The sequence below is a fragment of the Nerophis lumbriciformis genome, linkage group LG09 (assembly GCF_033978685.3).
Source record: "Nerophis lumbriciformis linkage group LG09, RoL_Nlum_v2.1, whole genome shotgun sequence".
NCBI classification, from domain to species: domain Eukaryota; kingdom Metazoa; phylum Chordata; class Actinopteri; order Syngnathiformes; family Syngnathidae; genus Nerophis; species Nerophis lumbriciformis.
Window position 1 is genome coordinate 23458896 of NC_084556.2, and position 16105 is coordinate 23475000.

At 39.2% G+C, this 16105-nt stretch overlaps 1 protein-coding gene across 2 annotated transcripts in view; it reads left to right on the top strand.

Annotated features, from left to right (window-relative positions):
* The window catches only part of nectin3b (nectin cell adhesion molecule 3b), a 56137-nt gene that overhangs the window by 33292 nt on the left and 6740 nt on the right, over positions 1-16105 (top strand). The window contains exon 6 of one of the 2 annotated variants that reach the window (XM_061962167.2): positions 13523-13667. In XM_061962167.2, the coding sequence (XP_061818151.1) occupies positions 13523-13667 (145 nt within the window). Of the gene's footprint in view, positions 1-407; positions 3450-13522; positions 13668-16105 lie in introns of those variants that run through there. The other variant, XM_061962166.2, reaches the window with a different exon arrangement.

Here is a 16105-nt window from a genome sequence, read left to right on the forward strand (position 1 = left end):
AAAATATGTTCTCAATGGAACTTACCATGCATAAATATAAGTTAATAAATATATAAATACATGTAATCTATGAAGTAAATGTTTATATACTACATTACCCAGAGACTTAAATGCAACAAGGGAAAAATGCTACAAACCTCTCTTCCTCATCTACCTGTCATCTACCTAATGTAGCCATCTCTGGTCTCAAGGTTTAATATATTCATTTAAAGTTGACCCAAACATTTGCATTACAAACTGTAGGATGCTGAGAGTGCAATCTTGACTGTAGTTTATGTAAAGTGGTTGAGTCAACCAAACCCTACTGTAGTAAAATGTAGTTGCACTGACATTGTGTTTGTCTGTGTCTTCATATCTCCTTCTACTCCCCTCCCCCCCTTCCCCACCACTTTCTTTTCTTCCATTAGATCCTCCCACCATGCCTTCCATCATTACTGCTCCTGTCCTCTCTGGTTCCTCCTCCACCCTAGTGGACAATAAACTCCGCACTAATCTCAGCTCCCCGACTCTTGAAGCGCTACCTGAGGGTAATCTGGGCACCGTAGTGGGTGGGGCTGTGGGCGGGGCCTTGTTCCTGCTGCTGTTGCTGTTTCTGGTCGGCGTGTGTTACCTACGGAAACAGCAGACCTTCCACGGGGATTACTACGCCAAGCAGTGCCCGGGCCCGAGCGATCTCCAGAAAGCCCCCAGCAAGCAACATGAGCTCAACGCCACCAAAGCTGGCAGCGGCGCCCACCACCATCAGGACCAGGATCAGGAGGAATGGGGCGGGCGCGAGCTGAAGCATCACAGCGGCGACGAATACCCGTCTAATGGCTATACGAGGGCTATGAGGGAAGGCGGTCACCACAGCAACCAGCAGAATCCCCAGCAGGGACACACACAGTATTGTAGTCCACAGCAGCAGCCCAGGAGGCCCAGATACACCCACTCTCCTAAACCTATCAGGAACGGCTCTCCCTACCTTCCAAACGGCCCGGAGGGTGATTATGTTTCTCACAAAGATGGCTCTGTCATCTCTCGTAGGGAGTGGTACGTTTGACCGGCCGCCAGATCTGAAAAATCAAAGAACACCTTAGTTTTTCTTCTGTACGCACACAACTTCTTCTTTTTCTAATCCCTTTGCACACTGGAAGACACTTGAGCTTTTTTCCTGTTCATAATGTGGATGAGCTGTGATCCGCCATGCGGCCGTGTCACGACGTACGCGCACTTCCCGGATGGACAATTTCTGTTGAGTCACTAATGTTGTCCCGGTGGCCTCGCTCAGCCGTGTGACACCTCCTCATTTTCACATACTGGTTTGTTTAAAGGACCTGTGACCTCTGAATATGCGACACTGAGATTAAAGCGTGGGGCCATAAAATGAATCACAGCTACTTAGATGGCTACTGGTCCTTCGGCTAAGTCTCAGTCGGACACGGACAACCTCTCGTTTAGGGAAGTAGAATTGACTGCACTGCCTTTTTGCTGATTTGCAATGGTCTTAAGCAGACTACTAGTACTACTGTGCAAAGTCAAGAGAGGTGGTGCGGTCACTGCAAACAGCAGACATATATCTCCATATGGAACCATGAACCTTTTCAGTTTAGCCCTCCTAATATGAACAATTTGCACTAATCATCACAGGCTATTGGATAGGTTGTTAATAGCAGGTGGTGGTATGGCTGCCATCGTACAGTAGAGCTGACTATTAATGCCACACTGCCATGACACTAGCCACTAATGGGCCTGTCTCACAACTAATCTGTAGCAGAGTAAATTAATAGGTTTGTGTCTGCCAGTTCCTCCACCATTTTAAGTTGGAAACGACAGTATTACTGCAATATCTATTCAGAATTGTGGTGTGTGTGTGTATAAACACTAACAAGGTGAAGACATTTGTATGAATCAGTCAGTATTTATACTGTACTTAAGTTTAGTTTTCTGACCAAGGACTTGATTTCCAATGTGAATTATTTTGGCACGTGCACTTACCTATCAGACGGGATGTAGGAGATACAACTATCTCTCTCTTGCACAAATAGTGTTTATAAACCGTAGTTTTAATACCTTTACAGTATTTGCTCTAAGAGGCCAAATATTTGTCTGTGTGTTGAAATACAACAATGGCGACGTGGTGTGCGTATTAAATAGTACCATATATGTTAGCCGATCACAGGGTCCTGTAGCTTTGAAGATGCGTTATATGCCACCTAAATATAGTACAGTCATCAAAAGGGGGATTAGTTCAAATGTGATATTATGATTGTTATTAGGCAGGATGTGACCATTGTGCTGTGACTAGGCAGCCATTCTCGTAGTGCCATGCTGGTTACATATTAAGATGTGTAAAGTCGCACATCATAACGGCCATATTGTAGTCTAAAGCATGCCATCTTTAAGGTCATTGTTGTTTTTTCTTAGGCAACATTTGGTTCTCTGCGGGGGCCTAAGCTTATAACTTCTGTACAGTTGCACTCCTTTGTATTTAGTCCTTGTAGTAAATTCTTTTTGCAAACTTTTTAAACTTGCAGGGTTTGTAGCAATAGACCTCCAAATATTACCAATTAAAAATGTTTTTTATTGGCCATCTATTAAAAATACATATAACTTAGAATGTGGGTTGAATGACGAACAGCTGTCCCTCCAGACTGTACTGCAAAGTTATAAAAAAAAAAAAAAAAAAACATTTATTTGAATTGTATAAGGTTTGTGAGTGCAGGTGACAGGAAGCACGGCTGCCGAATCCCCCTTTTGTGTTTGCTTCTATGCACTAATACGGAAACCACACTAATCTTTTTTTTTTTTTTTTGCTTATCAATGCTCAGCCCTGCATACATCAAGTTTGGTCGAGTGATGACGTGAGACAAATAGCCTAGTGCCTTAGAAGATATCAGTGTTTCTAGTTGTGCTCAGTGCCATATGTTCAAAAATGACGAGTGGAACTTAAACATTTCCTGGTAACAAATTGCCACAGTAAGCGAACACTGTGAGTAGCTTAGGTGTCACCTGATCAAGCACCTTTATTGTTTCCTCCCTTTGTGTATATATACGGAAGGAATTTAAGTTAATGAAAGTGAAACAAAAATATATATTTATGTCTGTGAAACATTAGTCATTCTTTTTGCCAGATACTTTATCCCAAATAAAGCACCTTAGCACATGCAAGTTCTTTTTTTTCCGCCTCTTTGTGCTTCTATAAATGACATCATCGCTGGCTCCCGAATGCTGCATAAGCCCACCCCCTCCACACACCCCCACCCTCCCTCCCCGCTCCTTCAGATCCAGCATGCACATCTGGGACGCTGCCGATGATGTAATGCTTCTTCACTTTATCTTCATTAGTGTGTAGTCTGTGGGAATTATCTTGGATTACACTGGTTCAGTTGTCACATCTTCCTAATGGATTGAGCGTAAAAAGACCCTCCTGATCCTACTCTTTTTTTTTTTTTTTTTTCTTTTTTTTTTTATCCCACCTATTGTGACTTCATCTGTTCCCCCGTGTCTTTCCCCAGCTGGTAAAATTAAACGCTGAGTGTTGATGTCTGGCCCCATGTCCCCACTCTCCAGCCCATTGACTGTCCCCATGGCAACAAGCTCATCTGGAGCGGCTACCTGGGCACAAAAAAAGAGGGGGAGGAGTGGAAATGACAGGGGGGGCACGATGCTGTGCAAATTAACTGGCGCGAATGTCCCATGTACAGTACGTGAAGGTCTGATCAATCATACGTTCTTGTGCTCATTTTTTGAATGCCATTGTTTCTCATGACCTCTATGCCCTGCTTGCCGTGGTCCCACTTGACCTTGAAACGCGGCATCTCCGAGCGCAACCCAAGTAAAGCGTCATCACTTTGAGCCACTCATGCGTAGACAAGATTTGTGAACTAGCTTTTTGACTGCCACGCGCCCGTTTCCAAGGTTACTTTTCACGGCACACAGAGGAGGAGTAGCGCTGACGCCTCTTTGAGAGAGGTGGCATCAAACTGTCGCAATCGCCCAGCTGTAAAAAAAAAAAATGGAATATACTTTGACGGAAAGCTGAGCAGCTTAACGGTGACTTTAACATCTGCTCCTTCCGGGCTGTCCAGGGTGATAGCGTGACCCTTGACCCTGCCTTTCAGGTTGTGGGGGGATGGTAACTGTCCTGTCATCACTTCAGGTCACCGAGCAGAGTGGCGTTTAATTCATGGTCTGCTTGGCTGACCTCGCCCAGCGTCAGCGTGTAGTCTTTACTGGCCCGCCACGTGTGTCGCATAGAAGCAGGAAAAATGTGTTACAAATAGATCAAGGGTGTCCTAAGGGCCTTCCGCTTGTTTTTTTGTCTTTTTTTGCATATTGTAAAAAAAATATATAGAATAAATTAATTAAAATTTCATTCAGTGTATCCTAGATTTTGCTGGCTTTTTTGTGATCATTGTGGCCTAAATGTCTAAATCTTCAGCAGCTTTTTCAGAAAGTTGTGGAAAAAGTTGTGACGTTTTGAGGTATATATCTTTATGTTACCTCAACTGAAGAGTGCCCCACCTTTTAAGAATGTTTTGAGATAAGCGCACTCTTTTGGCTAATTGTTATGCTTTAAGTTGCAAGTGAAAATGTGCCATCCCCGCCATTAGTTGGCATAGTAAGCTGTAAGAGCCGCCCAAAACATCTGGTCTTACTCTTAGCCGGTCACGTCGCAGCACCCACAGGGAAATCACCCTTAAAAAAAACTGTACACCGCAGGAAAAATTAGTAAACTGAAAAACGATTTGGTAAATCCTCAATCCATCCATTTTTTGCCTGCTTAATTGTCTCTCTTGATGTGGCGGGGCGGAAAGCAACTGACACCCTGGACAAGTTGCCAACTCATAAACTGTCACCCAGAAAATATATTTGAAGCCATCAATTTGTGAGGTACTTACATTATTAAAAGTTAGTTGTTTTTTTCTGAGAAATGGTATTTAACAAACTGAAATAAACACGTCCACTGTGGAGGACACTGCTTCTCATAAAGTAAAAGTTAAGACACTAAAGTGAACATTGTTTTACACTTGATGTTTACATTGTCACTCAACTGTAAGTTTTATTTTTTTTCTTTATTTGCTTAAAACAGTGGATGTTTCTGCATTATTCTTTTGCACTTGAAAGAACATGTTTGTAGTTATAAATATGATTAGAACATTTTAACATTGTTTGTGTTCAATAACACCAAGTGTGTTTGTCATAAGCATTCCTGCCACTTCATTTGACTATGGCATTTTTTATTTTTTTTTGTTGCACATATACCACAATACCGTGGCCTTAATACCATGATACCAATACATCCCTAATAGCAAGAGATGGACATGCTGTAGGAAGGGGATTCATATGGCCCCATTCATCGCGGTTTACCTGACACATGAAATGTGACAAATTGGGGGGGTTGCGCGATCCACCTTGGCCGCCAGATGGCAGAGTCTTTGATATCCAAAAATGTGTTTTGTTGCAGTTCCCACTTTGACCACAGCGTCCGTTGCTATGTAGAGTGGCGTTTCCCATCATTTTCAGAAGACTGCTTTGCAAAATGATTACTCCCCACATCTCCCCTTCCTCACGCAAGTTCCACACAGTAATTGCGCCATGTGAATCCCTTCCCTACTTTAACTTTGTTTTCAAACTATGGTAGGGAAGAAAGTGAATGCGAAAGACGGTGCTGAGAAGAAACAGATAACATTCATTAAAATAAAAGGAAATCATCAAAAATGTGACCAAGCCTGTCACCAATTCTAGCATATAACTGCTAGTCTGTACTAGGGTTGTACCAGTGACGTGCGGTGAGGTTGATGGCTGGTGAGGCACTGACTTCATCACAGTCAGATTTACAAACATATGAACCCTAAAGAGTATCTTATTCACCATTTGATTGGCAGCAGTTAACGGGTTATGTTTAAAAGCTCATACCAGCATTCTTCCCTGCTTGGCACTCTGCATCAAGGGTTGGAATTGGGGGTTAAATCACCAAAAATGATTCCCGGGCGTGGTGCCGCTGCTGCCCACTGCTCCCCTCACCTCCTAGGGGGTGATCAAGAGGATGGGTCAAATGCAGAGGACAGATTTCACCACACCTAGTGTGTGTGTGACAATCATTGGTACTTTAACTTAACTTTAACTTTACACATACAAACTGTAGCACACAAAAAAGCACATTTAATTAAAAAAAAACGTTATGCTCTTACCTTTACTTATAAATTAAGTCCATGCGCCGCTCCATCTGAACAAAAGCATCGATAACTTGTTTATAGAAGTCTTCCTTATCTTTCTTCAGTTTTAAAAGTCTTTCTGTCTCGATGGAGATCTTCCTTTAATTATTACCTCCTGCTTCGATTGAAAGTCCAGTTTAGAAAACTGTTTTAATTTAGATATGTAATCCTCCATGTTAAAAGTCCAGGCGAGAGGAAAAAGTAAACGATCGCTAACTGTTGCTGCTTATTGTCACTTATTCTGCAGCCGAGTAGTAGCAAAAATGATCTCTGGGATCACTAGCGCCCTCTACCACCATGTGAGGCGGGATTACTGCAAGCCTCAGCCAGTGCGTCTTCGCAGCCGTTTTATGATTGCTCAGCAGAAGAAATACGTTACACACATACAGTTGTTGACAAAATACACTGTACATTATATACCTCAGCTAACTAAACTATGGAAATGTATAGTATAATTCATATAGCAATACGGTCTCACTGCACAGCAGGCCAGCAGTTAGCCGAGTCATTGCGCAATCCATGGTGAGGCTCAACTGAGTGACGTGCCTCAACTGGCTGCTGACTCACCGCAAGTCTCATCTCAGTATTTGAACGGCAAATGTGAAAATTCAGCGATTTTGAATAAAAATAATCTAAAACTGGTGAAGTTAAATGGAAAATAACGTTATAGTATAATCACTGGATACATATAACAATTTAATTATTTTTTTTCTTTTTACATTTTTTTTCTTTCCATGATGGCACGTGAGGCCCCGCCTCACCTGCCTCCCCTGACTGCACGTCACTGTCACCAAGTATTAACTATATTGTTTTTATAAGCGCTAACTGCTTTTAGCGGCACTGTGATCACAGAGAGTTAACTAGCGTATGCAGCTATTGACATATACTGAGCTGCTGCTGCTACTACATCACCTCTGAGTTGGTGAATGTTCATTCTAAATTATAAATCATACCTCCCACTTGTATAGTTGAAGATTGTTGTCATCAACTTTGACATCCAATTTGGCGAAAAAAGGCTAAAAAATACGCAATGTTTTATTTTTATTTTACCTGCGTGAGGATTATGATTAATTCTTCATCCAAACAGGAAGATATAAACATCCCATCAGTTGACATCCTAGTGAGAGCAGACATTGTACAGTTAGACGGTTTTATAATGTTCAAAGTTTTTATTTCGTGTTTAGCACTTAACAATACTGCTACGTGATGCTAGAGATAAATCCATTTGGCGCACAGCTTCCTAAACTTGTATCTCATCCTCCTTATAGTCACACTCAAAAATAAAAGGTACCGCATCATCATTTGTCCCAAAGTAATCGTTGTTGGCTCTCATGAAGTCTGCCATGATTAGTATTAGTGTTGTTATTGATGAAGGAAATAGCAAACGTTGTGATCCGTTTTTGAAATTAATACACCGCTGTATACTTAAAATTACCAAAATACGTAAATATTGCATGTTTTTGTATGTATATAAAATATTGAGGGAATGTTTGCATCTTTTTTAAAGGGCTTTTAGGTAGAATAGAACAAATCCCTTTAGCTCCATTGTTAGCTGACTTTTGCTAGCGTTTATTTAGGAGCTAGAATGCATTAAAAATGTGTGTGCTTGTGAATGAAAGGATTGTGAATGATAGGCAAAAGTCCAGTTCCTCTTTAACTGCCTCTCCCTACATGCAGATCACGCTCTGTGTGTAGGGCCCCACAAACCGATTGCATGAAGAAGGTCATGTAAAATGTCAATTAATGAATGACATGGCACTTTCTTTTTTATTCCCAGCCCCGTCCTGCTCAATCACTGATAATATTTTAATGTCAAATAAGAATACTAAAAATAATAGACTGGACTAAAAAAAGAAAAGACTGGTTTGGTTTACATAGTCACCACTTTGCAGGGGGGGGACTCGACTATTCGATTCAAAGAACAAATCAAGTCCATAATGACTTTTTCAACAGCTGCTGCTCTTTTGCTGTCACATAGGGAAGGTCAGTCATCCTGCATTACAGGAGGAAGCTTGACGAGCTGCATTTTTAACGGCGGTCCGATCAAGCGGCCTGGCCTGTGTCTTAGTTCAGCCGCCATCCCAACCAGGCGGCAACATGCTAGAAGGTGGAGGACGAGATGAAGGGCGCCGTGTAAAGATGAGGGAGCTCCAAAGTCCAGGCTTGTCCAGTCTGCGTCATGATGGAAGTGTTATTTAGGATTCATTGCAGCCCATTATTGATCCCCAGCACCTCCACAGCTAAATCAACTGTAATTGACCCTTGCACGTGCGCTCACCTTTCGTCCTCCAAGCTTCTCCTCATGGGCTGTCTGTGTCACACACACACACACACTTTTACACACTCATGCCCAAGCGGGTCGCCATGTGACTTGAATGCATCTTAATCACCATTAAGCCTTAATCCCTGCAGGGGGACAGCGTGGTGCATATGGCATAACAAAGCTAATTCAGCAGACATTACAACAGGTTTTAAGCTCCTAACGCACAATGGAGTGAGGGAGGGGTCGATGGAGGTGGAGATGAGCGTTGTACGAGAGTCACTATACCGCCAGAAAAATACAGAACAAATAAATATGTTAAATATAAATTTGTTAAATCAACTCCACTGGCCATTTTTGGGCTTTACAGTCTATATAGAATACAATTTATTTTGGTACATACTCTAAAGAGATGCAATATAGTCACAATGATGTACACCTGTACTGCATCATACTGGGGACCAGCCTGCACTGGAAATAATATAATAAACACATATACAAATATGGAATGACAAAAATAAATTGAACAAGCAAAAGCCTATGGAAAGTAGTTTTAAAATAAATATAAATGATCAAATAAAATTCTCAATATACAAATTCTATAAAAATAACTTAAAACATAAATTTTATTAGATTTAGTTTTTAATGTATTTTCTGATGCATGTGCGAATGTATTCATATAATTACATGTTGTATTAAATTAAATGCATTTAAATACATGTATTTAAGACATAAGTGAACAGACCAGAAGAATACAGTAAAGAAATATATAAATATAAATGCAGTGTATAGGTAAACAAAAATAAGAGCCTAGGAACGCCCATGGAAAACAGTTTGCAATAGGAAAAATCCTGCTACATTGTTAAAATAAATATGTTAAAAATAGGCTCCAGTTCCCCCCGGAACCCCAAGAGGGACAAGTGGTAGAACATGGATGGATGGATTGAATAAAGAATTACAATTTTAAAATACAAATGCTATTAAAAAAAAAAACGGAAAACAAATGTAATGTTAATAGACTTTATTTTGTATGTATTTACTGCATGCATCAATGTAATAACCTAATTACCTATAGAAATAAATCAATCAATTTAATCAATTGACGTATAACAAAAAAAACGGACAGATATCACCAGAAGAATGAATAAATATTGTAAATAAATAAATTAGGTCTACTAAATTAGGTCTAATAAAGGTCTACAAAAAAATTGAGCGAGCAAAAGCCAAATAATGTCCATGGAAAATAGTTCTGCATCAGAAGACATATTCTTAAATTTTTTTAAATGAATATAAAAAATCCATCTATCCATCCATTTTCTACCGCTTATTCCCTTTGGGGTCGCGGGGGGCGCTGGAGCCTATCTCAGCTACAATCGGGCGGAAGGCGGGTACACCCTGGACAAGTCGCCACCTCATCGCAGGGCCAACACAGATGGACAGACAACATTCACACTCACATTCACACACTAGGGCCAATTTAGTGTTGCCAATCAACCTATCCCCAGGTGCATGTTTTTGGAGGTGGGAGGAAGCCGGAGTACCCGGAGGGAACCCACGCAGTCACGGGGAGAACATGCAAACTCCACACAGAATGAATTAATTAGGATTTTAAAAAATATATATTGTAAATATTAAATAATATATATATTATACATTTATATGTATGTATGTATATATATATGTATATATATGTATATATATATTATAAATGAATGGAAAACATTGTGGCCAAAAAGCTCAATTTTTGTTTCAACTGACGTCACATGGACAAATATATAACATTCTGGAGGAGAGTTCTGTGGTCAGATTAAACAAAAATTGAGCTGTTTGGCCACAATACCCAGCAATATGTTTGGAGGAGAAAAGGTGAGGCCTTTAATCCCAGAAAAACCACCCCTACCGTCATGCATGGTGGTGGTAGTATTATGCTCTGGGCCTGTTTTGCTGCCAATTGACCTGGTGCTTTAAATGGGACAATGAAAAAGGAGGTTTACCTCTAAAATCATCAGCCAAAAGTGGTAAAGGAATGGCTAAATCAGGCTAGAATTAAGGTTTTAGAATGGCCTTCCCAAAGTCCTGACTTAAACGTGTGGACAATGCTGAAGAAACAAGTCCATGTCAGAAAACCAACAAATTTAGCTGAACTGCACCAATTTTGTCAAGAGGAGTGGTCAAAAATCCAACCAGAAGCTTGCCAGAAGCTTGTGGGTGGCTACCAAAAGCGTCTTATTGCAGTGAAACTTGCCAAGGGACATGTAACCAAATATTAACATTGCTGTATGTATACTTTTGACCCAGCAGATTTGGTCACATTTTCAGTAGACCCATAATAAATTATTAAAAGAACCAAACTTCATGAATGTTTCTTGTGACCAACAAGTATGTGCTCCAATCACTCTATCACAAAAAAATAAGAGTTGTACAAAAATTATTGGAAACTCAAGACAGCCATGACATTATGTTCTTTACAAGTGTATGTAAACTTTTGACCATGACTATGTATACAAAACCCAAAACCAGTTAAGTTGGCACGTTATGTAAATCCTAAATAAAAACAGAATGCAATTATTTGCAAATCCTTTTCAACCTATATTCAATTGAATACACTGCAAAGACAAGACATTTAACATTCGAACTGGTGAACTTTCTTTTTTGCAAATATTAGTTCATTTGGAATTTGATGCCTGCAACATGTTTAAAAAAAGCTGGCACAAGTGGCAAAAAAAGACTGAGAAAAATGAGGAATGCTCATCAAACACTTATTCGGAACATCCCACGGGTGAACAGGCTAATTGGGAACAGGTGGGTGCCATGATTGGGTATAAAAGCAGCTTCCATGAAATGCTCAGTCATTCACAAACAAGGATGGGGAAAGGGTCACCACTTTGTGAACAAATGTGTCCAACAGTTTAAGAACAACATTTCTCAACCAGCTATTGCAAGGAATTTAGGGATTTCACCATCTACTGTCTGTAATATCATCAAAAGTTTCAGAGAATCTGGGGAAATCACTGCACATAAGCGGCAAGGCCGAAAACCAACATTGAATGCACGTGACTTTCGATCCCTCAGGTGGTACAGCATCAAAAACCAACATCAGTGTGTAAAGGATATCACCACATGGACTCAGGAACACTTCAGAAAACCACTGTCAGTAACTACAGGTCGTCGCTACATCTGTAAGTGCAAGTTAAAACTCTATATGCAAAGCGAAAGCCATTTATCAACAACTCCCAGAAACGCCGCCGGCTTCGCTGGGCCCGAGCTGGACTGATGCAAAGTGGAAAAGTGTTCTGTGGTCAAACGAGTCCACATATCAAAGTGTTTTTGGAAACTGTGGACGTTGTGTCCTCTGGACCAAAGGAGAAAAGAATCATCCGGATTGTTATAGGCGCAAAGGTTCAAAAGCCAGCATCTGTGATGGTATGGGGGTGTATTAGTGCCCAAGGCATAGGTAACTTACACATCTGTGAAGGCACCATTAATTTTGAAAGGTACATACAGGTTTTGGAGCAACATATGTTGCCATCCAAGCAACGTCGTTTTCATGGACGCCCCTGTTTATTTCAGCAATACAAATGCCAAGCCAAAGGTTACAACAGCGTGGCTTCGTAGTAAAAGAGTGCGGGTACTAGACTGGCCTGCCTGGAGTCCAGACCTGTCTCCCATTGAAAATGTGTGGCGCATTATGAAGCGTTAAATACGACAACAGAGACCCCCGGACTGTTGAACAACTTAAGTTGTACATCAAGCAAGAATGGGAAAGAATTCCACCTGAAAAGCTTAAAAAATTGGTCTCCTCAGTTCCCAAACGTTTACTGAGTGTTGTTAAAAGGAAAGGCCATGTAACACAGTGGTAAAAATGTCACTTTGCCAACTTTTTTGCAATGTGTTGCTGCCATTCAATTCTAAGTTAATGATTATTTGCAAAAAAAAATGAAGTTTCTCAGTTCGAACATTAAATATCTTGTCTTTGCTGTATATTCAATTGAATATAAGTTGAAAAGGATTTTCAAATCATTGTATTCTGTTTTTATTTACCATTTACACAACGTGCCAACTTCACTGGTTTTGTGTTTTGTATATATAGGTGTGTGTGTGTGTGTGTGTGTGTGTATATATATATATATATATATATATATATATATATATATATATATATATATACATACATACACACGTATATATATGATATATAATATATATATATATATGATATATATACTGTATATATAAATATACAATATATATATATATTATATACATATGTATATATATACATATATATATATATATATAGTATATTTATATATATGTATGTATATAATATATATATATAGTATATTTATATATACAGAATATATATCATATATATATTATATATCATATATATATCATATACATACGTGTGTATGTACGTATATATATATATATACAGTATATGTACATACATACATACATACATATATATATATATACAGTATATGTACATACATAGAAATCATGTATATGACATTATATATAATATACACATTATATATGTGTGTGTGTATATATATATATATATATATATATATATATATATATATATATATAATGCATGCATCAATATAAGTATATATTGAATTAAATCATTACATTTAATTGAATTTATTCACAATAGGGGACAGACCTGAACAGAAAAAAAGGTAAGTATAAAAATAGGTACACAATAAACAAGAAATAAATTGAGTGAACAAAGGTCTTGAATACCTGTAGAAAAAAAAGTTCTGTATAGAGAGACATCCTCCGATATTTTTTAAAAAGAAATGCTTGAAATGAATGAATACAATTTGACTAACTGAAAACATATTTCAATTTTGTAAGATTGTATTTTTAATCTATTAATGTAATCTATTGAAATAAATCTAATAAATTGAATAGAATAGATTTTTAACAATAACGGACAGACATGACCAGAAGGTGGCCGTTAGTGACAGGTTTTGTGTTGTATACTGGTGGTCTCCCCATCATGTAGTTTAGCAGCTATGACAACTAACCGGGTCTTTTTTCCCCCACACAGACCAGTCACAGGCTCAAAGGTCAAACTCCATCGCTGTTGCCGGGGCAGTGATAGGCGCTGTCCTCGCTCTCTTCCTCATCACAGTCTTCTTCATCGTCCTTGTCACCGCCCGCAAGGCCCCGCTACCGGCTTTTTCGGACAAAGTGTAAGTCAAATAGTTCATTAAAATGGAGTTTGACAGAGGAGCAGCAGAGGGTTCTCCTTCACACTCTGATGAGCATTTTGCATTTCTGCATGCGCTCTAACAGGGGTGCCAGACAGCTGTGCTTCTGGATGAAAACTCTTTGGTGAACTCTCGCTTCTGCTAAAGGGGCTGTTTGCAACTTGCTCAAAGTTACATTTAGTGGTTTAACAGTACATTGTGTGTGTGTGTGTGTGTGTGTGTGTGTGTGTGTGTGTGTGTGTGTGTGTGTGTGTGTGTGTGTGTGTGTGTGTGTGTGTGTGTGTGTGTGTGTGTGTGTGTGTGTGTGTGTGTGTGTGTGTGTGTGTGTGTATATATATATATATATATATGTATATGTGTGTATATATATATATATATATGTGTATGTATATATATGTGTATGTATGTATATATATATGTGTATGTATATATGTGTATGTATATATACATATATACGTGTATATAGGTATATACAAACCCCGTTTCCATATGAGTTGGTAAAATTGTGCTAGATGTAAACATAAACAGAATACAATGATTTGCGAATCATTTTCAACCCATATTCAGTTGAATATGCTACAAAGACAACATATTTGATGTTCAAACTGATAAACATTTTTTTTTTTGTGCAAATAATCATTAACTTTAGAATTTGATGCCAGCAACACGTGACAAAGAAGTTGGGAAAGGTGGCAATAAATACTGATAAAGTTGAGGAATGCTCATCAAACACTTATTTGGAACATCCCACAGGTGAACAGGCAAATTGGGAAAAGGTGGGTGCCATGACTGGGTATAAAAGTAGATTCCATGAAATGCTCAGTCATTCACAAACAAGGATGGGGCGAGGGTCACCACTTCGTCAACAAATGTGTGAGCAAATTGTTGAACAGTTTAAGAAAAACCTTTCTCAAGCAGCTATTGCAAGGAATTTAGGTATTTCACTATCTACGGTCCGTAATATCATCAAAGGGTTCAGAGAATCTGGAGAAATCACTGCACGTAAGCAGCTAAGCCCGTGACCTTCGATCCCTTAGGCTGTACTGCATCAACAAGCGATATCAGTGTGTAAAGGATATAACCACATGTGTTCAGGAACACTTCAGAAACCCACTGTCAGTAGCTACAGTTGGTCGCTACATCTGTAAGTGCAAGTTAAAACTCTCCTATGCAAGGCGAAAACAGTTTATCAACAACACCCAGAAACGGTGTCTGCTTTGCTGGGCCTGAGCTCATCTAAGATGGACTGATACAAAGTGGAAAAGGGTTCTGTGGTCTGACGAGTCCACATTTCAAATTGTTTTTGGAACCTGTGGACGTCGTGTCCTCCGGACCAAAGAGGAAAAGAACCATCCGGATTGTTATAGGCGCAAAGTTGAAAAGGCAGCATCTGTGATGGTATGGGGGTGAATTAGTGCCCAAGACATGGGTAACTTACACATCTGTGAAGGCGCCATTAATGCTGCAAGATACATACAGGTTTTGGAGCAACATATTTTGCCATCCAAGCAACGTTACCATGGACGCCCCTGCTTATTTCAGCAAGACAATGCCAAGCCACGTGTTACATCAATGTGGCTTCATAGTAAAAGAGTGCGGGTACTAGACTGGCCTGCCTGTAGTCCAGACCTGTCTCCCATTGAAAATGTGTGGCGCATTATGAAGCCTAAAATACCACAACAGAGACCCCCGGACTGTTGAACAACTTAAGCTGTACATCAAGCAAGAATGGGAAAGAGTTCCACCTGAGAAGCTTAAAAAATGTGTCTCCTCATTTCCCAAACGTTTACTGAGTGTTGTTAAAAGGAAAGGCCATGTAACATGCCCTTTCCCAACTACTTTGGCTCGTGTTGCAGACATGAAATTCTAAGTTAATTATTTGCAAAAAAAAAATAAAGTTTATGAGTTTGAACATCAAATATCTTGTCTTCGTAGTGCATTCAACACAATTTCCCAACTCATATGGAAACGGGGTTTGTATATACGTTTATACAGATGTGTGTATATATATACGTGTATATATACGTGTATATAGGTATATATACATGTATATAGATATATATACGAATATATATACGCATATATATTTGTCTGTGTATGTATGTATACTGTGTGTATATATATATATATATATATATATATATATATATATATATATATATATATATATATAAATATGTGCTTTATGTATATACGTATTGTATGTATATATACGTGTATACATACACGTATGTACTGTATGTATATATATGTGTATATACATACGTATGTGTATACATACGTATCCATCCATCCTATTTCTACCACTTGTCCCTTTTGGGGTCAGGGGGAGCCTATCTCAGCTGCATTCAGGCGGAAGGCGGGGTACACCCTGGACAAGTCACCACGCCATCGCAGTATATATACGTGTGTATATACGC